At 52.9% G+C, this 27,540-nt stretch overlaps 1 protein-coding gene, 1 long non-coding RNA gene and 1 other non-coding gene across 6 annotated transcripts in view; 1 reads left to right on the top strand and 2 right to left on the bottom strand.

Moving 5' to 3' along the window:
- Positions 1 to 1,988: 1,988 nt before the first annotated feature.
- Positions 1,989 to 12,530, bottom strand: LOC139030882 (uncharacterized). Its single transcript, XR_011483329.1, has 3 exons — positions 11,918 to 12,530; positions 6,538 to 6,633; positions 1,989 to 2,257 (listed from the first exon to the last, which is right to left on the bottom strand). It is a non-coding gene; the product is annotated as an uncharacterized lncRNA (long non-coding RNA).
- On the bottom strand, positions 8,165 to 8,237 carry TRNAG-CCC (transfer RNA glycine (anticodon CCC)). Its single transcript has one exon. It is a non-coding gene; the product is annotated as a tRNA-Gly (tRNA).
- Positions 12,531 to 12,700: 170 nt separating the features above from the next.
- The window catches only part of LRP1 (LDL receptor related protein 1), an 81,696-nt gene continuing 66,856 nt past the window's right edge, over positions 12,701 to 27,540 (top strand). For all 4 annotated transcript variants that reach the window (XM_070454758.1, XM_070454757.1, XM_070454756.1 and 1 more), the window contains exons 1-4: positions 12,701 to 13,241; positions 21,495 to 21,617; positions 24,244 to 24,381; positions 26,416 to 26,535. In XM_070454758.1, the coding sequence (XP_070310859.1) occupies positions 13,175 to 13,241; positions 21,495 to 21,617; positions 24,244 to 24,381; positions 26,416 to 26,535 (448 nt within the window). In that variant the 5' untranslated portion in view covers positions 12,701 to 13,174. The remainder of the gene's footprint in view (positions 13,242 to 21,494; positions 21,618 to 24,243; positions 24,382 to 26,415; positions 26,536 to 27,540) is intronic.

Genomic DNA, 27,540 nt, shown 5'->3' with positions numbered 1-27,540 from the left:
AGACGGGTATGGGGAAAGGGTGGTCTCCGGAGTGGTGGGGGGTGGGAAGCGGTTTCTACGCCCCTCCTCTCTCCCCCAACAGGGCTGGGCTCAGGGGCCAAAGCCAGGCTTATGCTGCCCCCTGGTGTCCGAACTGATTCCCAGAACCTGGCTCCTCCCCCTCCCATCCACGTGGATGGGCAAGTGTGTGCAGGTCCGACTGCCCAGCCAGGCAGAGGGTAGGAGTTTAGAACTTGGGCCCTGGAGACAGGCTGCATGGGTTCAGATCCTGCCAACAGTGCTAGCTGCACAACTCTGGGCTGTTTACTGTTACTGCTTCAGCTTTGCTGTCTGTAAAATGGAGCAAATAATAACCTTAACTTACAAAGTTGTGAGAGTGAAATGCAATAATGCGTGTGAATGATGCCTGCTACACAGTAAACGTCAGACACTATTTTATTGTCCCAGAACTAGCCAGGCAGGAGCAAGACGGAAGAGCCTCTATCTGACATAGGGTCCCCAGATTTGAGGGTAATATTAATGCCACAAAGGCAGAGGCTGTTGGAGGTGTGTGTTTATATATTTATTGTGTCTATGAGGCAGCCAGTTGGAGAGGAGGGAGAGCTGGGGCGGAGAAGGCAGGCGGGGATCCTGTCCCTGGGTGTATACGGCTGGCGGTGCTGCTGTCGATCGCAATGTGTGCACAAAGGCGCTCACGACACATGCATTCTACGTGTGCTCGGCACCCACTCTGCCTGCTGACATCCAGAGACGGTGACTAAACTCAGGCCTTGCCACCTAAGGGTCTCCGGAGGGCCATGTCCCCCAGAACTTTGGCAGGAGAAGCAGAGGCATGAACTCGAGTCTTTAACTTTGACTCCTTTGGGGGATAGGAAGGTGAGAGGCACATACAAGTAGTAAAACAGTATTTATTATCATCTTCTCTAACTAACTGCACAGACGGGGAGGCTGTGATGTCATCAGAGGAATTATAGGCGTATCTGACGTGGGTCAAGCTCCACTCAAAAGCTTTGTGACTGTGTGTCAGCCTCTCAAATGGAAACAAGGGTTGTACCCACTTGACACAGGCCAGGGTGAGGTGTTGAGGGTGCTGAGTCGGAGGAGCTGCTCACCTTCAGGTCGTATAAGTTTGGAGTTGGCTAGACTGCTGGTAACGACATCCCCCACTTGCATGTCCCTGAGAGTCGGTTCCTTGCTTGCCTTACCCTCCTCTTGGCCCTGCCATCCCATCAGCAGCTGTGAAGAATGCAGGAGGAAAAGCAGAGAAAAAAGAACGTTGCAGTCTGGGAACTGCAGGTTGCAACCCAATAGTGAGTCACGAAATCAATCAAGTGAGTCTATTTTTTTGCTGAGGCAGGGAGTTAACCAACCAAAGGAATTTATTCTGTCAGAGTGCCGGAGGCTAGAAGTCCAAGATCAGCGTGTTGGCAGGGTTGGTCCCCTCTGAGAACTGAGAGGACTCATTCCAGGCCTCTCTACTCAGCCTGTGGATGGCCATCTTCTGTTCATGTCGTATTCTCCCTGCATGCAAGTCTGTCTCCAAATTTCCCCCCTCTATTGCCAAGCCACATAGGATCCTGTTCCAAGACCAGGGGGCGAACCCAATGCCCTGGCAATGAAGCACTAAGTCCTAACTACTGGACCGCCAGTGAATTCACAAATTTCCCCTTTTTCTAAAGACACCACTCATATTGGATTTGGGCCCACCCTAAGGATTACCTCTGTAAAGACCCTGTCTCTGAGTGAGGTCACATTCTGAGGGACTGAGGGTACCTCCTATGAATATGAATTTTTGAGGGATATATGATTTCAACATACTAATTTATGAATTTTTCAGAGGCACAGTTCAACCCATCACAGTGAGCCTTCACCACCACTGTTTAAAAACAAAGTAGAAAAAATAAATAAAAAATAAAAACGAAAGCAGAATACAATAGAAAATACCAGAATGCATGACACAAAGTGAGGATAAGTAGTGTCTAATGAAATTTGTTTCACCTTTATATATTTATTTGAGTTCTAGGTCTTGATGGAAAAGAGACTTTTCAGTGCTGGTTGTGATCAAAAACAAAGCGCCGTTTGGATGTTGGTAACCATCACACGGGGCTTCCCTGGTAGCTCAGTGATAAAGAATCCATCTGCAATGCAGGAGACACAGGCTCAATCCCTGGGTCAGGAAGATGCCCTGGAGAAGGGAATGGCAACCCACTCCAGTATTCTTGCCTGGGAAACCCCACGGACAGAGGAGACTTGTGGGCTATAGTCCATGGGGTCGCAAAAGAGTTGGACATGAAAAAGAAAAAGAGAGAGAGAGATGATTTAGCAACCAGACAATAACTATCACATATCACTTTGTATTGCTTTTTAATTATTATACGGATACATCCTTCTCTGACAAGGACCTAAGTTCCTGGAGGGCAGGCGCACATATCATCCTGTAAATGCTGCCATGCAGCTGGAAAAAAAACAAACTTATCCTTCCTAGTCAATACAAAGACTACCATTTACCTCATGTTTACTGTACCTGGGGTGGGCTGTTTTACACAAACTCTCTTATGTGAGGACTAAACTTAGTGATGGGTTAATGGCAGGAGCTTAGTACATTTCACAGCCAAGATGAATGCAGGCCGCATTTAGGAGCACTGGACAGAGGCCTGACATTTGTGGGTGGAGGACGGAAGGATGGGCAGAAGTTCACAGAAGTGTGGGAAGCTGCTCTAGGTCCCCAGGCAGCTGTGTCTCCCAGGTCTTTGCTCTCCCCACCAAATTTCCATTCACCTTGATCCCAGCTCACCATTTAGATTAGAGGAAGCAGAGACTTACCAGTTGGGAGCTCCTCCAGTTTCCTGCTCCCTGCCAACAGACATTTCATCAGCACCTGCACCCTCCCTTCAGGCTCGGAGGAGAGCCTGTCTCTGCCCCTGCCGGAAGGATGTTCCTCCGTCCGTGCTTAGGACCTCATCTGCCTCCCCAGGCACTGTTCCAGTCATTATCCCCTCCAGCCTCTCATTCACTAATTACTGCAGGTCATTTTCTTTTGGTCACACCTCACAGCTTGCAGGATCTTAGTTCCCTAACCAGGGATTGAATCTGGGCCCTCAGCTGTGAAAGTGCCAAGTTCTAAGCACTCGACCACCAGGCAGTTCCTTATTATAGCTCTTAACCCTCAACATACAAACACATTCAAATCCCTCCACCTTTAGAAAAGTGAATTGAACTGGTAGCCAGCAATCCTCCCAAAATCTGTGTCCAGTGAAGTCAGTAGCAGTGTGTTGGGTGTCTGTTCTCAGGCTCTCATAGCCAAGACAGGGAGTCGGGTTTGTTAACAATGATATCTCACATCACAGCCCAGCGTCATGAGGACTATGACTCCGTGGGAGCACGTGGGAGGGGAGCCTAAACTACGTAGGGGAGGGGAGAGATCGGGAGGTGATGCCCAGACTGAACCTTAAAGGGAAAAAAGACGTTACTCAGACCAAGGACAAGAGGAGAGGTAAACTGGGCAGGGAGTCTCTCATGTGCAAAAGCATGGATGCTGTGGGAGCGTGGCACCTTCTGGAAATGGGTAGTAGGTGGCAATGGGGAACAGCAGAGGATTTAGGGCAGGTGAGCAATACAATGAGATTTAGTAGAGAAACTACCCTGGTTGCAGTGTGGAGAGTGGATTTAAACAGTAAATCTGAAACCGGGAGAACTGTTCAGGTTAATAATAATGAAGAAGGGGACCACGTGGAGGAGGAGGAGAAGTGAAGCATTGTGGAATCAACCTGGTGAGGAAGAGAAGTAAAGACAAGAGCCAGTGGGAAAGGAAAGAATAGAGTCAAGGAACTGGAAGTCTCAACCAACCTAAAGATCAGACTTCCTGGGGGCAAGGGAAGGAAGGAATTGAAAGGTTGGCATGTTGTGGTCAGAGACACAGGGGTGAGATCCCATTGAGCTCTCCTGGGAGGGTGTGGTACAGGTTGTGGCTATGGGAGTGAGTGGCTAGGGCAGAATGGAGGTGAGTCGTTGGAGTTCAAGACACCAGGGTGCCGCTGGACGACCTGCATGAACGCCGAAGCCACCTGGGTTTGCTAAAGACCTGAGGTGGCAAGGAAGACGGTGAATCAGATGCCATAGTCTTTCTTCAAGGAGAGTGGGCAAGTGACCAAATGCCATCAGTGGACAGCAGCAGAAGTAATAACTAACATTTAATGAGAGCTCATGTGTTACTTCAATGCCTACTTTTAAAATCATCCAAGTACTGTACATTTTATTCTACAACAGTACTATGAATTAGAACCATGTGCCCAGTGTGGTGAAGTGAAAGTCGCTCAGTCATGTCCCACTCTTTGTGATCCCAAGGACTATACAGTCCATGGAATTCTCCAGGCCAGAATACTAGAGTGGTAGCTTTTCCCTTCCAGGGGAAGGGGATCTCCCCAACCCAGGAATTGAACCAGGGTCTCCTGCATTCAGGCAGAGTCTTTACCAACTGAGCTATCAGGTAGTCAAATGTGACTATTTAATTTTCATTAAAAAAACAGTTTGGGGACTTCCCTTGTAGTCCAGCAGCTGACTCCACACTCCCAGTGCTCCTAGTTTCCTGGTCAGGAAACTAGACCCTACATGCCACAACTAAACTTTCCATGTTTCACAACTAAGACCCAGTGCAGCCACATACATACATAAATAAACAAACATTAAAAAATAAAAAACCATCGCTCACAGGTACTGGCCACGTTTCAGACACTGAGCAGCCACGTATGACTAGCAGCTGCTGTATGAGCCCAGACATGGGCCATTCCCTCCCATCATCACAGAAAGTTCTGTTGGATAGTGCTGATAGCCCTTGTTTTACAGATCAGGGAGCTGCAGGGTGGAAAGTTTAAGTAATCTGCCCACAGCCAAAGAGCTGGCAAGCGAGCTGGGGTTTGTGTCCTGGTAGTCTGGCACAAGCGCTGCTGCCCTTAAGCAGCATGCTGCACGTCTTCTCGATGGAGGGTGGAATAGCCGACCCTTAAAAGGAAGAGGAGTTTGTGTGACTATCAAGGCAAGAACTGAGGATGCCTGCTCAGCAGACAGCCTTTCTCCCTTGTTGGCAAAGTCTGGATTATATACAGGTGTTCCCCTCCCATGCATTTAGGGGATGAATCTCATTGGTCTTACCAACCATGGTGTTTCCATTGTCCTGGCTAATAGGAGTTTGTGGGGAGCTTGGGAAAGATTTTGTTCTTCTTCATTATCAAGACTACACGTGATGTCTGAAGAAAGAGGCCATCAGCCGCTGAGGACAGCATAGCAGTGTGAAGAGGCAGAAAACGTAATGAACAAGCAGTCCTGGGTCTGTCCTAGATCTCTTTGTTCAGTCTACCTTAGTTGGGTCTTCTGTCACTTGCACTCAACGCATCCCTGAGACTTTGGTGGAGTGACACTGACTATACGAAATGGTGAGCACAGCGCGGGCTGACTGTCCATGCTCCCACAGTCACCCAACTTGTTAACTTGGGAGAATAAGTGATATCTCTTAAAAAAAAAAAAAAGCATCCTAGGGAAGAGCCACATTTCAGACAAGTAAAGAGGGGCAAGGATAATCTGAGCCAAGAGTGGCCCAGGGCCTCGTGCAAGGAAGGGATTGGGGAGCAGCACAAGGGTGGTCAGGAAGAGGAAGGACTAGGCTGAGTGGAGAAGGGTAGACGCCCACTGAGGCCTGCCAAGGATGACAGGATGTGAGCAGCGGTGGTGTCAGCTGATCTCGAGTTCTCAAATGAAGCCCTGTGGCTGTCAGGGGCTGAGTGTGCCAGCAGGCCTTCACCCCACAGAAGGATAAGTAGCAGCCCTGGTAGGTGGGCAAAGGCAGGCGTCTCTGGATGGAGTCAGCTGTGGTCAGGACTGAGCCTCTGCACGGACATTCTAGCCCTCTAACTAGCACTCTAATTACTGTCTTGCCTTTCTCTCTTCCCTGGAGCAGCCAAACTTCTTGGGAAAGTTATTCCCATTCTCTGTCTTCCCTTCCTCACCTCCTCAGAACACTGCAAGCTGCCTACTGCCTCCGCCAGCCCAGTGAAACTGTTCTGGCCCATGTCGCACATGCCCTCCTAGATCCCTGCCCCGTCCTCTCGCTGGCCCACTCAGCAGTTTTCAGCACTGGTAGCCGCTCTTGAGTAAGCACTTCCCCCACTGGTTTTCACAGCCCCTCTCCCCCTTCCTCCTGCCTGTCTCCGTGCTCCTTCTCAGCCTCCTGTCTTCACAGACTATCCTTCCTCTGTAATCTCATCCACACCCGAGGCTGCAGCATACACGGAGGAAAGCAATGTAGCATGGTAGTTAAAACCATGGCCTCTGGGGCCAGGCTCCCTAGGTTCAGATCCTTGCCCTACCATTCATTTCTGTATGACGTCTATCCTCCTACCAAGATGTCCATCATTATCCTCAACCCAGCCCCTGGGAGAGCCGCTGCTCTGATTTTTTCCACCATAGGTTTGTTTGGTCTATTTTAGAATTCATATAAATGGAATAAAGCAGGATGTGCTTTCATGTCTGGCTTCTTTTACTCACCATGTCTTGAGATTTATTGTGTTGTTGTATGTATCCATAGTGTGTCCATTTTATTACTAATATCTCATGGTAGAGATATACCACAGATGCTTTGTCCTTTAAAAAAAAAAAAAATGATAGGCATCTGAGCCACGGCCAGTTTCGGCTGTCATGAAGAAAACTACTATGAACATCCTTCGAATCTTTGTGTAACTGTATATTTTCACTTCTCCTGAATAAATAACTAAGAGTATAATTACGGGGTCATAGGGTAGGTATACGCTTAATATAAGAAACTGCTATGTATTACTCCAAATTTATAGTACATTCCCAACACTGTAAGAGAATTCCTGTTGCTCTACATTCTCAATAGCATTTGGTATTGTCAGTTTTTAAAAGTTAAACCGTTTTGGTGAATGTGGAGAATTATCTCACTGTGATTTAATTTGCATTTTCTTGATGATTAGAGATATTGAGCACTTTTCATGTGCTTATTGGACATTCATACATGTTCTTTTATGATGTATCTGTTCAAATGTTTTGTCCATTTTAAAAAGTGGGGTGTTTTTATTATTACTGTGTTATAGGAATTTTTATGTATCCTGAATACCATTTCTTTGTGAGATCAATATTTTGCTTATTTTCTGGCTTACTTATTCATTTTCTTAATGGTGTCTTTTGATTAACAGACGTTTTCAATTTTGATGTTTCCTACATCAATTTGTTTTCTTTTATGGTTACTGCTTTCTATGACATAAATTTTTACCTACTTCCAAGTCAGGAAGATGTGTTTTCACTTAAAAATTTTATGATTTTAGCTGTTATGGCTTAGGTCTATGATTAACCTGAATTAATTTCTGCATACGATGTGAGGTAGGGATCGTGATTCACTAATTGTTCCAACACAATTTATTGAAAAGATATTCCTTTCCCCAGTGGATTGCTTTGACACCTTCATTAAGATTAAATGACCTTTGGGACTTCCCTGGTCCAGTGGTCCAGTGGCTAATACTCCAAGCTCCCAACGCAGGGGAACTGGGTTTGATCTCTGATTGAGAAACTAGATCCCATTGGCCAACTAAGAGTTTGCGCTGAAACAAAGATCGAAGACCTCATGTGCCACAACCAAGACCCAGCACAAGCCAAATTTAAGAAAGGATTAATTGACCTGTAAGTGTGTTAGCCTATTTCTGGCTCTCTAGTCTATCCCATGGAGCTGTTTGTCAGACCTCATGCCAGAACCATATTGTCTTGATTATCATAGCCTACAAGTCTCAAAGTCAAGTAGTAAAGTCCTCTGGCATTGGGGAATTGTTTTTATTTTTATTTTTCTGTTAGCATTGGGATTTTAAAAGCTCCCCAGTTGATTTAAATGTGCTGCCAAAATCTGAAAACTTGAGAACATTCTAATGTGAGCCACAGTTTCTAGACCCAGCTTTCCCTGTTACTATCCTCTGGGCCAACATGATAAACTAATTAACATACTTGATCCTGCCTCTTTAGCCTGGAATCCTCCTCCTCTTCAGCTCTGCGGCTGGTGCATTAAGGGCTTCATCAATTTCTCACCTGGTTCCCCTCTACTTTCATTTATTTTTATGTTTTATTTATTTGACTGCATGGAGCCTTCGTTGTGGCACGTGGGATTTAGTTCCCTGACCAGGGATCGAACCCAGGCCCCCTGTATTGGGAGTGCAGAGTCTTAACCACTGGACCACCAGGGAATCCCCCCTCTACTTTCAGATTAAAAATTCTAAGTCCTTAGTGTGGCTAAAATCACCTTTTGTGATTAGGCTGTCTGATACTTCACCTATTATCTTCCCCAACAAGTACCTTAAGCTTCCGCCATACCACATTTGCCTTAAGTGTTTCAAATTTTCATGCCTACATGTCTTTGCCTGTCCTGCAGCCTAAAACACCCTCTCCTTCTGTCACTGCTTGCCGTCTCCTTCCTCTCTTTCAACACATAGCTGAGTATCACCCACTCTGCCCTGCCTTGACCCTCTTATCTGGGATAGGCATCCTGCTCTGGTTCCCATGGCCCTCTGTGCCATGTGCCTTTATCCTGGGCATTAAGGTCCTTTATTGTAATTGTCAGTGATCTAGTTGCTCAACCCCATTAACCTGCACACACCTTGAAGGCTGAGACTGCGTGTTTCCATCTCATCTCTAGTGCCTACAATGTAATTGGCACATATGAGGTACCTAATAAATGTTTTTTAAAGGAAAGGAAACCAGGCTCCAACTGTGTGATTTGAGGCCGATTCCTCAACTTTTCTGAGACTATTTCCATATCTACAAACTGAAAATAATACCTCTGCCACAAGGGAGTTGTAAAACTTAAATGAAGTAATCCGTGTAAAATCTACCCATGGTCTTCCTATATGGAAAGTACTCAATAAATCTTGGTTCTCTTCCCATCTTCCAACAGACCCTTCCCATCTTTCCTGTTTACACTTCTTTATCTGACCGCTAGATGGTGCCAGTCTCTGGCCTGACATTCAATTCCAGGGTTCCCTTTAAATGCCCCCTTCTCAGTGCCTGTTACATTCAGGAAAGGAAAGCGGAAAGGAAAGGGAAGTCGCTCAGTCGTGTCCGACTCTTTGCAACCCATGGACTGTAGCCTACCAGGCTCCTCCATCCATGGGATTCTCCAGGCAAGAGTACTGGAGTAGGCTTCCATTTCCTTCTCCAGGGGATCGAACCCGGGTCTCCCGCATTGCAGGCAGATGCTTTACCCTCTGAGCCACCAGGGAACGAAAGGGAGATATTTAATAATCTGCGGGGAGATCCCGAAAAGATGAGGTATTCTCTCCACCAATTTCTTTGCCTGCTGTCACCATTCTTGATAACCTGATCATAGATTGCACAGAATTAATTCCTCCTTGGTTTCCCCTATTTGGTTAAAATTCCAACCCAAGGATTTGAAGACGGAAAAATCTTCTTTAGAGTAGAAGTGGGGAGAAAGAGCAGAAGTCAAGGCAGAAAGGGACTGCATACTGGGTGCTATAGGAGAAATACTGAGACGATTCTTACAGTCACATCCCGTTTGATGGTAACTAATTATGATGGTCTCCTTTACCAGTGCGGACAACACTCGCCCTAACACTCCTGTAAGCTCACCCACCTAACAGTCAAGAGGTCCTACACTGTGGATACAAATAAGTAAAGGGACAGGATACCTGCCCATAGGGAGTTTATGGTCTGACGGTAGACAAAGAATCACAAGATTAAGTGCCAAATTCTAGGTACTGAGGCTGTCCTGAGAGCAAGCTTGGTACAGGAGAGATGGGCAGAGTGAGAACAGGAGAGCCTTGCTGAGGAGGGTAGGAAGGAGCTGAGAGAAGAGCATAAAGGCTCAGGTAGAAATATGCATTCTCTCGTCTTACAGTGACAGCCTCAGCACTTCACACGTCGGAAATAACCCAAGTGCCCAACAATCCCAGTAGACTATGGGTTATCCAAGCAAGGACATCCCAAGTAGTCCACGCAAAGAGCAACTTCGGAGTGTGTGTACAGTGGGAAAGGGGTCAAGATGAGGTAACTGAGAAAAAGCAAGTTCCAGAACAGTATATACTTAATGAGCTGATCTGCGGTTTTAAAAGATGTTTATTTATATTTGTTTATTATTTATTTATTTTGACTGCGCCAAGTAGCTTGTAGCATCTTGGTTCCCCGACCGGGATCTGAACTCAGGCCTCCGGCAGTGAAAGCGTGGAATCCTAACCACTGGACCACCAGGGAATTCTGTTTATTGTCTTTAAAACATCTCTTGCAGGAGACCCAGGGAACTCTTGGTAGTGGTTATTCTGAGGGTGGGACTGAAGAATGGGGGCGAGAAGTGTGGGAAGTTTACTTTTCACCTTCTACCTTCCTATACTCTGAGTTTTGCGACCACTAAGTATTATTATTATTTTACAATATAAAGTTAATAAAAATAAACACACAATCATATCCAGGAGACAGCAGGATTGGGAGGTAGCAAGTGAGAAGTGTCCATGTGCTGGCTGAGGCCAGATCCTGGAAGGCCAAGACTGGAAGAAGAGTGGACATGTGATCATTTTGTTGTCTGTGGACACCCAGTAGAAGTTTCCCAGCCAGGAAGAAACAGAGGAAGCAGTTTCAGGAAGATTCACCTGCATAAGAGAGGTATCAGGGAGAGCCGAGAAACAGGGCTGCCCCCCTCACAACCTGCTCAGGCTATGTATGGTCACTCCAGCTAGCTTTTCCCTGGCAAAGCTGCCTGAAGTCTGTTTTGTTCTGTGGGCGGTGCTGGGCCTTCGTTGCAATGCTTGGGCTTCTCTAGCTGCGGCGTGTGTGGGTTCTCTAGTTGTGGTGTGCAAGCTCAGTAGTTGGCAGTGTATGGGATCTTAGATCCCTGACCAGGGACTGGGAGCTCAGAGTCTTACCCACTGGACCATCAGGGAAGGCCCCAGAACTCTGTTTCAGTCTGACTTTACTTGGATGACAATATGGGGAAGGGGTTCTTGGAGAAGGAACCTAGTAGGTGTTCCTTAAAAACCTTTAGTAAGTTCCTGCCATGTGACCCATGTTACATGTGTTAGCCCATGAGGTCTGGATGGAAGGATGAATAAGACCCAACCCTGGACCAGAGAAACTCTGGCAGTGGAAACAGAGGGAAAATCTGAGCACTATTTCAATGGAAAAAATGATAAGTCCTGAGCCCAGGTTTGCAAGATTGGTAGAGAAAGGCTCAGAATAAGCCTAAGGTTTCCGGCCCAGGAGACTAAAGGCAGGCGGCCTTGGCCCTGAGCAAAGCTTGCCTGGAGGAAGCTCTGGTTTGGAGGAAAGGTCTAGCTGCTTCTGGATTCTTCTCTGGCTGTCGTTTCTCTCAACAGACAAGCCCTCCATGCTGCTCTGCTTTCTGCCAGGGCCCGACTGGAGTGGCCTTTCCTTGACTAGAATTTTAAAAGGGAGAAGGGTGGCGCAAGCCTCCCTCAACTCACGTCAGTTTCTGGCAGCCAGCGTCGCTGGCTGTCTCCCTGAACTCCGACTTCCAGACACCAGAAAGTCAGACACCAGAAGGACAGCGGCAAAACACCGCCCAGAAGGGGGCAGTGGCCAGAAGCACAGTGCTGGGCTCCGGGAGCCGCCCGGCGCCCCATGGACCCCGAGCTAGGAGTCCCTTGTGGACCCTGGCTAGGACAAAGGTCCGGGACCCAGCAGACACCTCCTTAGAAGAACTCGAGGCCCGGAAACAGAGATCTAGGAGTCCCTCATCTTATTCCAAATCCCCGTTGCTCGGAATCTAAAACCCCGGCTTGGTGGGAAGCCAGTCAGAAGGTATAAAAAAACAAAACACCAAACAAAAAAATAAATGAGCCCCGACCTCTTGGGACGAAGGGGGGAGGACCTTCCACAACCCCACCCGCTGGTGACTCACCTCCCTCCTAACCAGGGCCTGCCCCTCCGGCGCCCAGTGCCAGGCGAGCAGGACAGGGCGGGAGCCGAGGTGGGCTCAATCCCCAAGCCCTAGGCAGGCGGACAAGCTCCGGCGTGTCCCCGCGGGTGTCCCTGTTTACGCCGAGCCCCGGAGCGAGGTGGGGGCGGGCCTTCTCGGCCCCTCCCCACCCCGCCCCGCTCCGCCGCAGGCCCCAGTCCCGGCCCGGGTCTGACAGTCCGCAATCCGAAGCTCGGCCTCTCCCCGCATCTTCCGCACGGCCTGGCGGCCCCCAGCCCGCCCCCAGCCCGGGCAGGGGAGTCACAGTCAGGGCTCCCCCAGGAGACCAGGCCTCGGTCCACACCTCCCGATCTTAGGTCCCCAGACGGGGCCTGGAATCCTAGAGCGAGACGCCGAGTTTCAGCGCCAGGCGGCTCAGCTCCTGTCGCCCCCTGCCCAATCCCTCTCGTCCCTTCAGTTCTCGAGGGCCAGGCAGAAGGGCCCAGTCAGGGGAATGGGCACTCCAGGCCCGAAACCAGCCAGCGGGGCCCCGGGAAGCCCCGCTCTCGGACCGCTCGCCCGAGCTCCAAATCTAGTCGCTCCTCCGACTCCCCCTCCCCAGGGCAGCGCGCCAACTCGGCGCATGCGCACTCGCAGGATTGCCGCGTAGCTCTTTCTCCCCCCCCCCCCCTTTTTCTTTCCCCGCCCCTTTTCTCCCTCCCTCCTCTCCCGGTCCCCTCCCTCTCCCCCCCCCCCCCCCCCCACTCAGCCCGCCCCGCGGCACCTCAGTCCCGGGAACACTGGTGCGAGCTCCAGGCCCGTGCACTGAGGAGGCGGAAACGAGGGGAGCCCCCAGAGCTCCATCAGGCCCCTTCCAAAGGCTCCCCACCCGGTCCACGCCCCCCACCCCCCCACCCCGCCTCCTCCCAATTGTGCATTTTTGCAGCCGGAGGCGGCTCGGAGATGGGGCTGTGAGCTTCGCCCCGGGAGGGGGAAAAAGAGGAACGAAGAGAAAAGCCGGGGGTGAAGGGTTTGGATTTGGGGGCAGAGGGTGCAGCCCCGTCTGCAGGCCCTCCCCAAGGGGCTCCGGACTCTACATCCTCACCCACGCCCCTGGTGCGCTTTGCTGAAGGATAGGATAAGAATAGAGGAGAAGGGAGGAAGGAGGAAAAAGAGGGGCCCCCCAATTGGGGGGGGGGGCGACGGCGAGAAGTAACAGGACCAGAGGAGAGGGGGCTGCTGCTTGCATCAGCCCACACCATGCTGACCCCGCCGCCGCTGCTGTTGCTGCCCCTGCTCTCTGCTCTGGTCGCGGCCGCTGTCGACGGTGAGTGAGATTCCGCGGCCCCTTTGGACCCCTGGGGACACCCACTCCCCAGCCCCCACTCCTGCGTTCGGATGGGAAAGGGAGTCGCGGGAGGGGTGCCTTTTGTTATCCCAGTCCAGCTGACACTGCAGCGGCCCAGCTGGGGGCGGGGATGGGGGTCCATTTTGGAGGATGGGGACCTTGGGCAAATGATGCTTCTGGGACCCCCCCCCCCAGCCCAAACAAAGACCAGAGGCCTGGGAAGGGAGAAGAGGGACCCCCCTTTTTCTGATCCTGGGATCCAGAGGCCTTCTCCTATCTCTGTTCGGGGAGGGCCTTCGCCTCCCCTACATCCTCTACCCCCCCACCCCCATCTAAATTGTAAAGGAATCTGGATTTGCAATGTACTGGCTGCAAAAGGGGGCGGGGGTCCTTTTGCTGTGGCCTCTGAATCGGGAAGGGGGAGCCGGTCGAGGTGCCCTGCTGGGCAGAGGGCAGGCTAGACGGGGACTGGCTTTGGGTGGGGAGAGGGAGGGCCAGGGGAAGGCCCCCTGCTTGGGTGTGGAATCTGGGCCCTTGGAGACCAGGCTTGGAGGCCTGCGTCCAGGATTTAGCGGGCTGCCAGCCTGGGTTCCGAAATGAGCACTTCCCCCTCTCAGGGCCTCTGTCAGTAGCCTGGAAAGAGCTGTATTGGGGGGTGTAGCGGGTGGGGGCAGGCGAAGCTATATGACTTTGAATTTTCCTTCTTAATTCCTGGGAGCTTTGAGATGAAAAAACGTCAGATGTCATCACTGGGGAAGGGGGCTGGAGAACGGCCTGGAATGCTGAGGTGGGAGGGGAGGGGAGGGCTGCTCGCTCCCTGACTTCTGGCTTGATCACAGTTTGGACTGGAAGGAGAGCTGGAGGTTGGATGGGGGTTATGTCATGCCCCCACCCCTAATTCCCTGCTCCTTAGGTAGATGTGTTTATTTCTCTCCACCGTTTCCCCTCCTCCCCTCACACACACACACACTTTGTATATTGCAGTTAGCTTTGGGCTAGAACTGTGTCCTTTTGGAGAAACGGGGTGCCCTCTTGGTTTTTCTTAGTGTCAGCTATTTTCCCTCTTACTTGTGAGTCACTGGTTCAAGTCTTGCTCAAGCTTTGGGCTGGGGTCACGGGGTTGGGCTGGGTTGGGCCCCTGATTTGAGTAGGGATGGGATCTGATCCATTCCCGTCACTTTCATCTTCTCATCCAGGGAAAAAAATCTGCACCCAATACCATCGTGTGCCCCTCCTCCATCATCTCAATTCTGCCAGATTGGGATTGGGAAAGTTTTTCTCTGAAACTGGATTAACTCTTCCCCTCCCCCCAACTTGCTTCAGTTGGCGGTGGGGTGGGGGGTGTCAGGGGGATAGGAAATATATAGGACAGTATATTCAGTAGCTCTCAATTATGCCATCTTGGGGATAGAAGTCCACCTACCACTCACCCCACATGGAGAAGAGGAAAGAAGCTGTGCCCGGAATACCCTTCAGACCAGCCCTTGCCTGTGATTTCCTCATTTATGGGTGTTGTTTCCTCTTGTTCTTAACCCTGTGAAGTGAGAGGGGAAACTGAGGCAGAGAGATCTAGAAGGGATAGAAAAGCATTTTAAGAGAGAAAGAGTGACGCATCAAGAGCCCCATGATGGAAGGGGGATGGAGTTAGGCAGAAAGAAGAGGGGTCTCTGGAAAGCAGAAAAGGGCCCCAGCCCAGTCAGGGGTGGCCCCAGGGAGCTTCACCCCTCGGGTGATTACCCCACCAAGTTGGTGGGTGGCGAGTGGAGGAGGGAGGCTGGATGTGTTTTCCTTAACGGTCTCCCACCCTTTTGTAAGTTTCCACCCAGCCCACAGCTGTAACCCCAGCTCAAACCAAACTCTATCCAAAGTCCTGGGCAACTCCGAGACCCCACAGACTGTAACCCGCCAGGCTCCTGTGTCCATGGGATTTTCCCACAAGGATACTGGAGTGGGTTGCCATTTCCTCCTCCAGGGGCTCTTCCGGACCTAGGGATGGAAGCTGTATCTCCTGCGTTGCAGGCGAATTATTCACTGATGATCCACCAGAGAAGGCCCTAGGGAGAGGACCCTTCCCCAAACTCATATTACTGTTCTTACCTTTGGAATGGGAATATGACTCATCCAGAGTGCCTACTGTGGGGAGTGGGAAAGGGAGACTGCAGGGACCTGTAGGGTCGTCCAGGACCGCCCAGGGGTTCCTGAATCCTACCCTCGCCCTTATGCCTCGGGCCCACAGACAGAACTTTCTCCTTTGTTTCCCAGAGAAGGGCTTGTCCTGGCTCCAGCTCAGCTCCCTCAGTGTCTCACCTTCCTTCCTGCTGCTTTGCCTTCAGGGGAGCAGCCCTAGGTCCTTCTCCAGCACTTCCGCCTTCTCTCTTGTGCCTGAACCCAATCCCCAGGGTCCCCTTCTCTTGGGGGGGCGATGTCACTCCTTGCTAGTAGACAGAACTGGGTCTACCTGCTTCCTAGGAGGCTGGAGAGACATGGACTGGGGAGTGAAAAGAGGTCACTGAGGTCTCTGCTGAGATTAGGAAGGTTTTGTAGTGGGGAGGGCTGGCTGCCTCCCGGTCTCCTGCCCGTCTCCACATACCTCCTTGAGCCAGTATATTACCTGTTACCAGACAAGCTGGACAGTGAACTGAGTTATGAGGCTGAGCCTCCTGGCTCTGTGAGAGATGGTTCCAAACTCCCTTCTCCCCTGGTCAGACCCAGATGCCTATCTCCCCTCACCCTTGTCTTTCAAACCAGGGACTTGAGGACATTGATTTGGGGATGGAGGTATATTTTGATGTTTGAGACTGCTTCTCAAGACTTCCTTTTCTCCCAATCTTAGCCACCCCCTTCCTCCATTTTCTCTATTATTTTCCCCCCCAGCCACTCCCCATCACTGGGCCTCTTAAGGATGTCAGCCGGCAGGGGGGGGGGGGGGGGGGCAGCGCTGGCCAGAGCCAGATCCTGTCCAAATCCCCCTCCCACCCCCAACTTTTCAAAACTCCTTTGGGAAGCCCTTCCTTACCAAGTCTAACTTTCTTTCGTCCTGCTGTCCTGCTGTCGCCTCAGCCTTTGCATATCAAAACCCCAAATTTAAGGCTTATCACCCGCCTCAGTAGCCTCCTCTCAGCCCCTGCCCCCAGCCCCCTGTGAGCCCTCCAGCATTCAAGTCCTCCAGCTCTCGATGCGGGCTCCTCGCCCTTGGGCAGTCTGAATGCAGTGGGACCACGCAAGGGTCCCTGATCTGGTGGAGCTGGGTGCTGGGTGTGTTTGCAGCATCTCAACCCACCCCACTATGTACAGTCCCAGATTTCAGCCCAGTTTTTAACAGGATCCCATATTGTTTGGAGAAGGAAGTAGTTGGCTCTGGGATTGCTTCCGGTGCAGTGGCCCCAGGCCCCCGTGTAAAGCCTTCCTGGGGAAGAGGCAAGGGACAGTGGAGGGAGACATTTACGCCTCTTGCACCCCAGGGATGATGAGGGTCTCTCTGAGGCCTTGGCCTTCCTGTCGAAGAGTTTCCTTCTTCCTTCCACCCTCCCCGTTCTGTGGGAGGCAGTGGCCCCTCTCCTGCGTTTGCCTGGGGTCAGACAGTGCTAGGGCAGGGACCCCACTTGCCTGAGTAAAGGTACATGCTTCCCCACCCTGAATCTCAGGGATGTTCTTCTCAGGGCTCATCCCAAGACAACTGTGTCATTATCTTGGCAACCTCTGGGCTGAGACCCTCTTCTCAGGTTTTTTCCTCTGTCTGTCATTGGCATGCGCTGTTTTGGCCTCCAGGAACCTCGGTCTCTCGTTGTCCTAGCTCATTGCTCCTCTCATCCTTCTCTCCTCCCGTTGCGGCGTTCTCTGTCCAGTCTCCCTCAGACCCTGTGTCATGCCTTGTCTCTGCCTGTCTCCATCCGCCTCCATCCAGGCCTCTTGGTACCCCGAAAGCTATCTGGGAGCAGAAGTCTCTCCTGGGCTCTCCCACGTGCTCCCCATTTTGGAGTTGTTGTTCCCCTCTCAGGCCAAACTGGGAATCTCCATTTCGGCAGTGAAAGCTCTCCCCCCACTTTCTTCCAAGTTCCGCTCTCTTTTTCCCCCTCCACTAATTTGGGAGCGAATGTTTCTGGAAGAAGGGAACTTGATACCCTTTGTGGGTTGAGTAAGAGGGAGAATGCAGATAATTCAGAAAGGAGGAGGGAGGTTAGACTTCTGGCAGAACTTCCTCATGACTTGAGAACTGGAGAGAGGTGTGGGGAATGGGTCCGGAGCTTAGAGCTTTAATTTCTACGGCCGTATGTACAGGGGGTTGGGGGTAGGTGAAGAGGGCTTTTGAAGGCCTGGTGAGAGATATACTGACCTCCGGAGGCATTTGAGGGGTCTGGATTTTACTTGCGGGGGTGGATGGGGGGAGCATGGAGGAAAAGATGGTGGGGAGGTCAGGCTAATGTCCTGCTGAGTCAATATTGACTCAGGATGGAGGGGGAGACCCTCCCCCTCCCGCCGGCAGCCCAAGCCATCCTGTCTGTCTGTCCAGGCCGCAAAGCAGAGGCCCAGACTCAGGAATGACAAAAATGTGTCTGAGCCTCACTGAGCTGCAGGGAAGGAGCCACCGGCTAACACCCAAAATACATAAAATTCAGTGAAAAGCTCTCGGTTTGGGCCTGGGAGGCCCCTGCCGCCCCACGCCCCACCCCCGTATGTTTGAAAGTTTAGATTCCTGCAGGCTCTGGCCCCCCACTCCCTGGCCACCCCCTGGCTCCTCTGTGCTCTTAGCTTTATCATGTGGTTCCTTTTAGAAAACATCCCCCGATACACAGCCTGTCTCTCCCTCTGCTGTGTCTGCTCTTGACAAGGGCCTCAGGGTTCTCCTTCACCCTTACCCTGCCTCGGGTCTCCTGAGTCTTTAGGAAATCTCACGCCCCTCTCTTCCTCGCCCTCTCTGCTCCCAAGGGGTCAAACGAGGGGTCCTGTCCCCCGGGGCCCTGCTTTCCTGTCGCCCTCTGTCCTCCGCTCAGCACCCTTGCCAGCCTTCGCCACCCGCCCCCAAGGTCTCAGGATGGGGCAGGCCGCCGGCGAGGCTCAGGCAGGGCTGTGGGATCCGTGTTGTGTCTGGACGCACACCCAGCCCTACACCTCCTGCTCTGGCTCCAGCTTGGTGGCCCTGGGGGCCGTGGCTGGGCTGGCTGCCTGGGTTTGGTCGGCGGGGAGGCAGGGGTGTTGGCCAGAGTTAGCATGGCGGTCACATTCATCCCCGGGCAAAGCTGAGAACAGACGGCCCCAGTGTCCTGGCGTTCTCTGCAACCTCACTCCGTCTCCCTCCGTAGTTCTTTCTTCCTCCTTCTCCCTCCTCTCTTTCCCTCTCCTGTTCTGTTCTTATCCCTTCTCCACCGGCTCCCCTCCTCTCTGAGGAGCCTTGAAGGCCAGGGCCGCCTCCTGTAATTCCCATCCCCACTCCCAGTGCCAGAGGACCCTGCCCCTTCCCTTTCTCATCCTTCTGCTCCGCCGTCATGGCCAGGAAGGAACCACCTGTTCAGTTACTAATCGCTCTATGCCTCAGTTTCCTCATTGCAACAGTAGCCACGTCACAGGGTTTGAGGGTCTAAATGAGTCAATATGTACGAAGTGTCTCAGCCCAGATGCTGACCCAGAGTGACCATGTTGAAAAGTGTTGCTCATATCCTTAGGAACCCCAGACCTCCCGAGGGGCGGGAACCAGGGGAGGCCACTAGTTGCTCCCTAATGTGGGGCCGTGTTGTCCCCTCATCTGGGACCGCCTCGCTGGGTTTTCTGGGTGCTGGCATCAGATGCAGAAGGTTCAGCTGAGGGGAGTGGGGCTGGCTGCGGGCTCTAAGCAGATTACAGGTTTCCGACCCCACGCGCAGCGCAGCGCCCTCCACCTCCGAAGGAGGCTTCCCTTGGCCCGTGTAGACTGCCCAAAGTAGGTTATTTGTTCCTTTCCTCCCCTTTCCCCATGAAGGAAATCAAAGACAGCCCTTAGCCTTCAAACTCAGGGCTTTTCTCCACCATCCCCGACAGAAAGGAAGTTCTTCCCGCATCTCTCAGGTCCTCGGGCCGCCCTGGCCCCTAGGAGCCGTGCGCCCAGTCCCCGGGCCCGGCCGGAGGGGTCTGCTGCACAGGGCCTGGGGTGGGGGTGGGGGGGCTTCTCTTCCTTTCACTCCCCATCCCCCACTCCCCTCCCTCGCAAGAGCACATCTGGTTTGTGAATCTCTCTCATTCCAGCTTTCGGAGTTTGCCAGCTGCTGTTTCCTCTGTCGAGTTCAGGCCAAAAATGGGGGTGGGGACAGCGAGGGGACACAGTGAGGGCCAAAGCAGCGGGGACCGTGGCCGGGCTGCGGAATCGAGGGGGCACTGGAGTGACCGGCCGGTGACCTCGGGCCGGGCTGTGAGTTCTGCCCCGGGGCAAAGTGAGGGCACGGACTCCCAAATCCAGGTGGGGGCAGGGATGGGCATGGGGACCTTTCTGGGCTCCAAACAGCCCATCTGCCTCTGACTCCCATTCCAGCCCCCTCTACCACCGCCCCCCCACCCCAGCCGTCTCAGCCAGCCAGGGGAAGAGGACCGTTCTCCCGCATGCTAACTAGGCTGCCTTGCAGTTCCCCGGGAAGACCTCACAGCTGGCCCAGTGGGGCAATGAACTCAGCATTATCTGCCTCCTCAAGGGGCCTTTATTCCCTGCTCAGGGTGGGGGGCAGGGGAGGGGGCTCCAGGGTGGGGGGGCCTAGCCAGGCCATCCTTGATGTGTTTCCTGAACTTGGCTCTCACCCTGGCCAGGGGCCTGAGTGCAGTCCCCTCTGCCGGAGGCGGGGGTTAGGGAGGGAGGGCTGCTTCCCAGCGTGGCTCCCCTCAGAGCCCATCCCGCCCGCTCAGAGCCCCAGCACACTCTCCTGCCCCATCCCAGCCTGAGCCCACTCTGCCCGGCTGCCTTCCCGGGGTGCCGTGGCTCCTGAGAGGCCACCCCGCCCCTCCCGGGCGCCCCGGTGCCCGCCTGGCACAGAGCTGGGCTCCGGTGTGTGCCCGCCGAAGAGAAATGGGCTTGACACAGATCGTGGAAGAGGCAGTGAAGGGTGGGAGGCTGGGGGGCGGCGCTGAAGGAGGGGGGACTTGCCTCCCGAGGGGGGCATGCTGGCAGGGTCTGGAGGAACAGCTCCTGAGAAGCTCTCGGTGGGAACGGGGAGACTGGTGGGAACTGGCTGCCTAACAGCTCAGAGTCGGCTGAACTGGTCCGAGTCCTGATCGTGACATTTGCCTGCTGGGCGACCCCACATGCTCTGAGGCTCGGTTTCCTCATCTGGGAAATGGTATTAGTCGTACCTAATTTGTCATATTGTAGAGAGGATTGAAGGCGATGATACATGGAAAGAAGTGGTTGATCACACTTCCCGGCACATACTGAGGCAACAATGAGGCTTAGTGTTATCATGTTTAATTCATCCCTGGAGAGTGAGGTCAGAGAATGGGGTGGGCGTAGAGAGCAGATGGTGGGGTGAGGGATTAGGGCAAAGAAGAGGTCCTGGATATAGGAACTTCTTGGGTTGGCTGGGCTGAAACCAGCTCCTGCGGCCACCCCAGGCATCCCCCTGCCTCGGCTCTCCAGCCCCGTCGGCCTGAGTGGTCTTAGGTGCCTCTTCACTCTGAGGTTATCCACAAGGGAGGCTGTGTGTTTAGAGGACGGATGTGGAGGCAGAACTCCTCTGTTGATACCATCTCTGAGACACCCATGTGCCAAGGGCACCCCAAACACACATCCCGTCTGGGGAGGGCCTGGCGGTTAGGAGTTGGAGATGTGTGGGGTGATGTGTTCCGAGGACCAGGAGTGTCCCAGAGGGTGCAGGAGCAGAGAGGTTAGTAAAGACCAGCTCTGGACCTCTAGTGGGATGGAGAAGATAAAGAGAAAACCTGTCAAAACCCTAAATGCCCCATCACTCTCAGCCAGCAGAGTGGGGCCTGCTGTCGTCTGACCAGAGTATCAGAGAACACGCGGGGTTTGGCCCCGGGAGCGGGGAGAGCGCACGGGCAGCCTGCAGCCTGTCAGGCGGCAGCAGTGTGCTCCCCGCATCCTTCCCCTCCCCCGTCTCAGGTACACTGCCCCCGGGGCCTGCTCCACACCTGAGCCTTGGGTTAGAGCCTGGGCCGGATGGAGACTGCTGCTGCCTGAGGAAGGAGGAGGAGCCCTTGAGGGCTTCCAGACTGGCCTGCACACCTATTCACACCCCTGTTTTCTTCCTTTGCCCCTAGTCCCTAAGACTTGCAGCCCCAAGCAGTTTGCCTGCAGAGACCAGATCACCTGCATCTCAAAAGGCTGGCGGTGTGATGGTGAGAGGGACTGCCCGGATGGATCCGATGAGGCTCCCGAGATTTGTAAGTACCTTTTCCGGATCCCTACCCCCCCATCACTGATTTATCCCTTTTCTTTTTGGCCCAGGCAGTCTAGGGTGAAGACAGTTGAGCTCGAGCCTGGTGTGGACCTTGCTCTGTGACTGTTTGTACATGACACAGCTAAAACTGTCCAACCGTCCTCCCCCTGCTCTTCAAAGAGCCCGGCAAGGTGTTTGGTGTACTCAAAGATGAGCTTCCTCAGCCACTGTGCCCACCCCAGCCTGCCAGAGACCGTGTTCTCTGGGCTGACAGCTCTGATGGAAGGTTCTGCTTCCTTCTGGCTCCTCCCGCTTCTTCCCACCTCTGAGCCTCCTGATCCTTGATGGGTGCCCCTGGGTCTTGCTGGGTCCCCTTCCTGTCCTCAGGTTCCCAGGCCAAAGGCCACTGGCTCTGGCTCAATCTCTGTACCAGAAGCCCCACCCCTGAGCATTTCCCGCCCTCCTCCCTCGCCCTATCCTCAGTAAGTGGTGTAATCAGAGGCAGCTGTTTAAACTGGGAGAAAGGTCCCCACCCAGCCTTCACCCTGCCAGTGGGGGGTGGAGAACTCACTGGCGGGACCCTGGAGTCCTGGGCAGCTGGCAAAGTCTCCACCTTCAGAGCCCGTCCCCTCCCAGGCTGGGCTGGGCAGGGGTCTGGGGACCCTGCATTCTTAGGTCTTTCTGTGTTCTCTCCTGGGGTTTACCCTGTCCCAGCCCCGTCTCCACACCCTCACTCATAATTATTAGTGGTAATTTTAGGGCCAGAAAAGGGAACCACTGGTTCTGTCTGCCTCACCTTGATGCCCTGCTCTGGAGCTGTGGGATCCAGGGGTATTCTACAAGTGTTTCTATGGGGCTCAGCCTGGAGTGTCTCTGCTTGTCTCAGGCCACTTTTATGTCCCACTTTTCGGACCCCAGTGTTTGGTGTTGAAGATAAAGAAAGCCACACAGAGGGGCCAGATCTGGCTCTTTTTATCCATCCTTGCTTTAATCTGATGCAGATATACATATCCACTCACTGTCCCCACTCATGCACACTCCTGGACCCATCATACTCACACGGAGCCACTCCCAGGGCCTGACTCACTCTCCCTATCCTGGCGACATTCACACACAGAGGCAGACGCTGGCACAGACAGATTCTCGCAGCCACGCAGAGTCACCACTCTGAAATGGGGATGCAGAGACATAACCTGCACTCAGACAGATGCCCCAGACATGCACACACAAGCCCGGACTCACTCCCAAGAGGACCTGGAAATGTCCATACTGAGGCCGGCAGCACCGGCGCGCGTGCAGATTCACAGATTCACCCTCTCTCCACTCCACTCTGCCGCCGGTACACACCTTCGCTGCCTGTGCATGTGACTCCTCCCCAGGTATGCTCGGGTGCAGGCACCTTCTCACGTCCTGTCTGGGCTTGGGAACCAATGGGCAGTGATCTGTCTACCAGCCCACAGGCTCAGCCAGTGTCCTAGATCCTGGCCTCCTTAGGATCCCCTGGGGAGCTCTGTGCTGCCCTCCCTGCAGCCCATCTTCTTGGGCAACAAGGGAAGCAGAGACATCACCAGCGGGCCACAACCTTTGACGGTTCCCAAAGTCCTCCTTCAGGCAGGCTGCTCTGGGGTGGGGGTCTAGCATAGTGTGTTGCATAGAAATATAATGCAAGGTATGCATTTCAATTTTGAAATTTTCTAGTAACTACATTCAAAAAAGGTCAAAATAGGGACTTTGCCAGTGGTCAGGTGGTCAAGACTCCTCCTTCCCATGGAGGGGATATGGGTTCAATACCTGGTTGGGGAACTAAGATCCCACATGCCACGGGATGTGGCTAAAAAAATAAGTATCTATTAAAAAAAAAAAAAAAGACCAAAATGGTCAAAATAATCAGATGAAATTAATTTTAACTTTATTTTACTCAGTGTATACAAAATATTATCATTTCAGCATATTTTTTCATATAAAAGTATCGAGACCTTTTGCATTCTTTTTTGTGGCTATAGTATTGTCTTCAAAAACCAGTGTACATTTTATTTATTTATGGCCCTTCCACACACCTTGGCGGATGATATTTCCCCAACCAGGGATTGAATTTGGAGCTACTGCAGTGAAAGAGTCCTAACGGCTGGACCGCCGGGGAACTCCCGTTGTTTTTTGTTTCTTTGTCTTTGCCAGTGCGCATTTTATACATCCAGTTGGAACTGGTCACATTTCAAGTGCTGAATAGTTATGTATGATGCTTCATATTGTAAAGTGCATTTCTAGAAGACTTAGTCCAGCTCTCCGCCCGGGCTCTGTGACCCAGGATGTTATGGGAAGGAGGGGTGCTTTGTCTCCTGGTGTAGAATGTGGAAGCCTTGGGGTCCACAGCATGGGGCATCTGGGGAATGGACTCTCTGCTGAAAGCTAGTTATCCCCTCCACCTGGCGGATCCCAGGTGTGGCTACTATTGGGAGTAGCGTAGATGAGCCCGAGGTTGAAGAGTCTAACAGGCCCTAGGCCTCCTGAGATCTGTACATTGCAGGTGCCTGAAACCCAGTCTCAGTTTCCCAGCCTCTCCCCCAGTGAGTAGCTGGCCAGCCAGCCTCTGAAGCCAGCATGCCCACACCAACCTTTCCGTCTGCCCCCAGGTCCGCAGAGTAAGGCCCAGCGATGTCAGCCGAACGAGCACAACTGCCTTGGCACCGAGCTGTGTATCCTCATGTCCCGCCTCTGCAACGGGGTCCAGGACTGCGCTGACGGCTCGGACGAGGGGCCCCACTGCCGAGGTGAGGGCTGCTCGCCTCTGCTCTCCCAGGGGGGTGCCGTGGGCTCTCCGCTGAGCGCCTGGTGGGTCTGGAGGCCTGCCGTCTGGGCTCTGTCTGCACGCTGCCCTTGTCCTGCAGAGGGTACGCGGCCCTGTGCCCCGGGCGCTTCTCCGGCCATGTGTGCTCACGCGTGTCACTACCCCTCTCCAGCCCCCAGTGTCCCACCTGTGAAACGGGAGCTTTCCACTAGATCCACATTTTCATACTTTTTTATTTTTGTAAACAGTGGGGTTGTTTCTTCACACGGTTTCTTATGTGGAACCTGGGTATGAGCAGAGACAAGCAGATGCTGTCACTGAAGCAGGGGCAGCGGGGGAGGTCTGGAGCTTTGTTGCCTGTCTCCCCTGCTAGGGCCCCCGAAGTTATCCCCCGGGAAGGGCAGGTCTTTGAGGCTCTTAGAAGCTGCTTCATGGGAAAGGTTCCCCCTCCCGCCCCCCAACTGAGGAGGGAACTTTAGGACAGTAGGTCAGACTTCCTTCTCACCTGCATCTCAGGTCCACCAGTTCTGCAGTTCGTCCACTAGAGACCCTCCTGTCCTAGGGGGAGTCTGGATCTCTCGTGAGGATGGGAGAGATTCCCGGGGATGCGGGTTGGAGCCGGGGGAAGCTCAGGCCTGCACCTCAGGGAGTAGGAACTTTTACTGCCCTCAAGATCTGGGCCTGGAACAGGAAGTTGGCTTTGTGAGGCCCTAGGCAAGCCCCCGGGGGTGGAGACCCTGTCCTGTGTCTGTAACACGTGTCAGAAAACATCTGCCTGTGGGAAGAGACACATCTGGATCCTGTTCACTGAGGGCAGGGAGTTTGTGGAAGATTTTTATCCTTTTCCTTTGGTTGAGTCTGCATGTTTTTGTCAGGAGCTCCTGGAATGGGATGTAGAATGTGGGCCTAGGGGGCTGACTTCAATTACCACGCACGTCCCATCTTATCGAACAGTATGTGTTCAAGTTTGCCTGCTTTTGCATACCGGGTCAGCATCACAAACAACCAAGAATGTAAGAAACCTGGGGCTTGAGCTTCCTTCGCTGATACTACAGAAGCTGGACCTCCTCATCCTCCCACCCCATATCCAGAAGAGAACCTCTTTTCTAGATTTTCCAGAAACAAACACTACTTCCCCTCTTTGGGGGGCAAGGCTGGACTGGGGAAGCATCTTCAGGCTCTGGGACAGAGGTGGGGAGGAGAAAGGCTCACCAGGGCCTGGCTCCCCATCTCCTCCTGGCAGGCTTAGCGCCTCTAAACGTCTTAGCATCTCGGGCAGCGCTCTCTCCTAGGTGGGAGGGGGGGAGCAGGGGTGTGAGGCAGCTGGACAAAGGGGTCTTTGTGGCCAGGCCGCCTGGCCCCACGCAAGGCCATTAATTGGGTCGCTGGTCTGGGGGGGTAGCTGCTCCCCCACCTCTTCCCCCTCCTGCTTCATTCCCTTCTGTCTCCCCTGTGGAAGTGGGTCAGAGGCAGGAGGAAGATTAGAGAAAGATCCCAGGGGAGCAGGCTTGCTTCTCTTCCTCCTCTCCTCTACCTGGACCTTGGGCCTTCTCTCTGGGCCCTCTCAGACACCAGGGCTGGGTTGCAGGCATGCTTCCAGACCAGGCCTGGGGTCCTGCGTGGCAAGACTCGATTCCCTGCCAGCGCTTCCCCGTCAGCCCCAAAGCCAAAATTGCAGTCCTCGGGCATGGCAGGCAGGAGGTGTGTGAAGGGGCTGAGGGTCAGTCCTCACGTGCTGTTGACCAGCAAACTAGGAACAGAGCTGGTCGGGGCAGCCAGAACAGGAAGATGCAGGTTCTGAGCCACAGTTGGTGATGCGTCCTTGGACCTGTCTTATACCCTCATCGGTCTCAGTTTCCTCACTTACAAAATACACTTGATGCTTCCTAAGCCGCTTCATCTCTGACCCTGCAGGCCTGGGAGGTGGTCACTGAAGGGTTGAGGGAAGGGTGCTGTCTGGGTGTGACTGCCAGATCTGGGGGCCTGAGCATGTGTCACCTGCCCCCCTCCCCCACAGAGCAACGAGGACAGTGTTCCCATCTGGGCTGCCAGCACCACTGCGTCCCCACCCGCAACGGGCCCACCTGCTATTGCAACAGCAGCTTCCAGCTACAGGCGGACGGCAAGACCTGCAAGGGTAGGTGTGCACGCACGCACCTACTGGGGTTCAGGACGTGCTGGGGGGCGGTGGGTGGGCACTGGGCCAGGTCGGGGAGGAGAAAGCTTGAAAAGTGCAAGACAGGAAGTGGGTCTACAACACGCCTTACAGCCTCAGATCGTGACTGTGGGCCCTAACCGTTTGCTTCTGCCAGACTTTTCAAAACTCATCTTAAAAATTATACAGGTCAAGGACTTCCCTGGTGGTCCAGTGGTCAAGATGTACTTCCAATGCAGGGGGCATGGGTTTGATCTCTGGTAGGGTACCTGAGATTCCCCCATGTCATACAGCACAACCAAAATATATATATATATATATATTAGGTCATATGTGAGTTTTCTTGTTAAAAAAGGTTTAAAGCATCACAGACAAAACCAAACTCCCCTTTAACAAATCCGCTTTAGTTACGGTCCCTTCCCCATCTCTCTGGAAATCAGCTGTTGTTAACAGTTTGCCCCTTCTCTGTCCAGGCCTTTCTCTATCCAGGTATACATGTGTTCATGGAGAATCTAACGGAAAGTACTGTTTATGTGCATGTGATCTTGTTTGCATATATATCATACTGTATATGGCTTCCCAGGTGGCCTGGTAGTAAAGAACCCGCCTGCCAATGCTGGAGACATAAGAGACCTGGGTTTGATATCTGGGTCAGGAAGATCCCCTGGAGGAGGGCATGGCAACCCACTCCAGTTTTCTTGCCTGGAGAATCCCGTGGACAGAGGAGCCTGGCAGGCTGCTGTCCCCGGGGTGGCAAAGAGTCAGACGTGACTGAAGCGACTTAGCATGCATGCACATACTGTACATTTTTTTTTTTTCAGTTTCTTCACCCAGTATGTTCTAGATATTTTTCCATGTTAATGAGTAGAGATCTACCCCATTCTTTCAGAAACCACGGTGATGTATGACTATTACCACAGTTCACTTGGCCATCTCCCTTTGGATGAGTAAGATATTCCCAGTTTCTCTCTGTTACAAACAATGCAA

The sequence above is a fragment of the Odocoileus virginianus genome, chromosome 24 (assembly GCF_023699985.2).
Source record: "Odocoileus virginianus isolate 20LAN1187 ecotype Illinois chromosome 24, Ovbor_1.2, whole genome shotgun sequence".
NCBI lineage: Eukaryota > Metazoa > Chordata > Mammalia > Artiodactyla > Cervidae > Odocoileus > Odocoileus virginianus.
The sequence above is the reverse complement of the archived record's forward strand: the minus strand, read 5'-3'. Positions and strand labels throughout refer to the sequence as shown.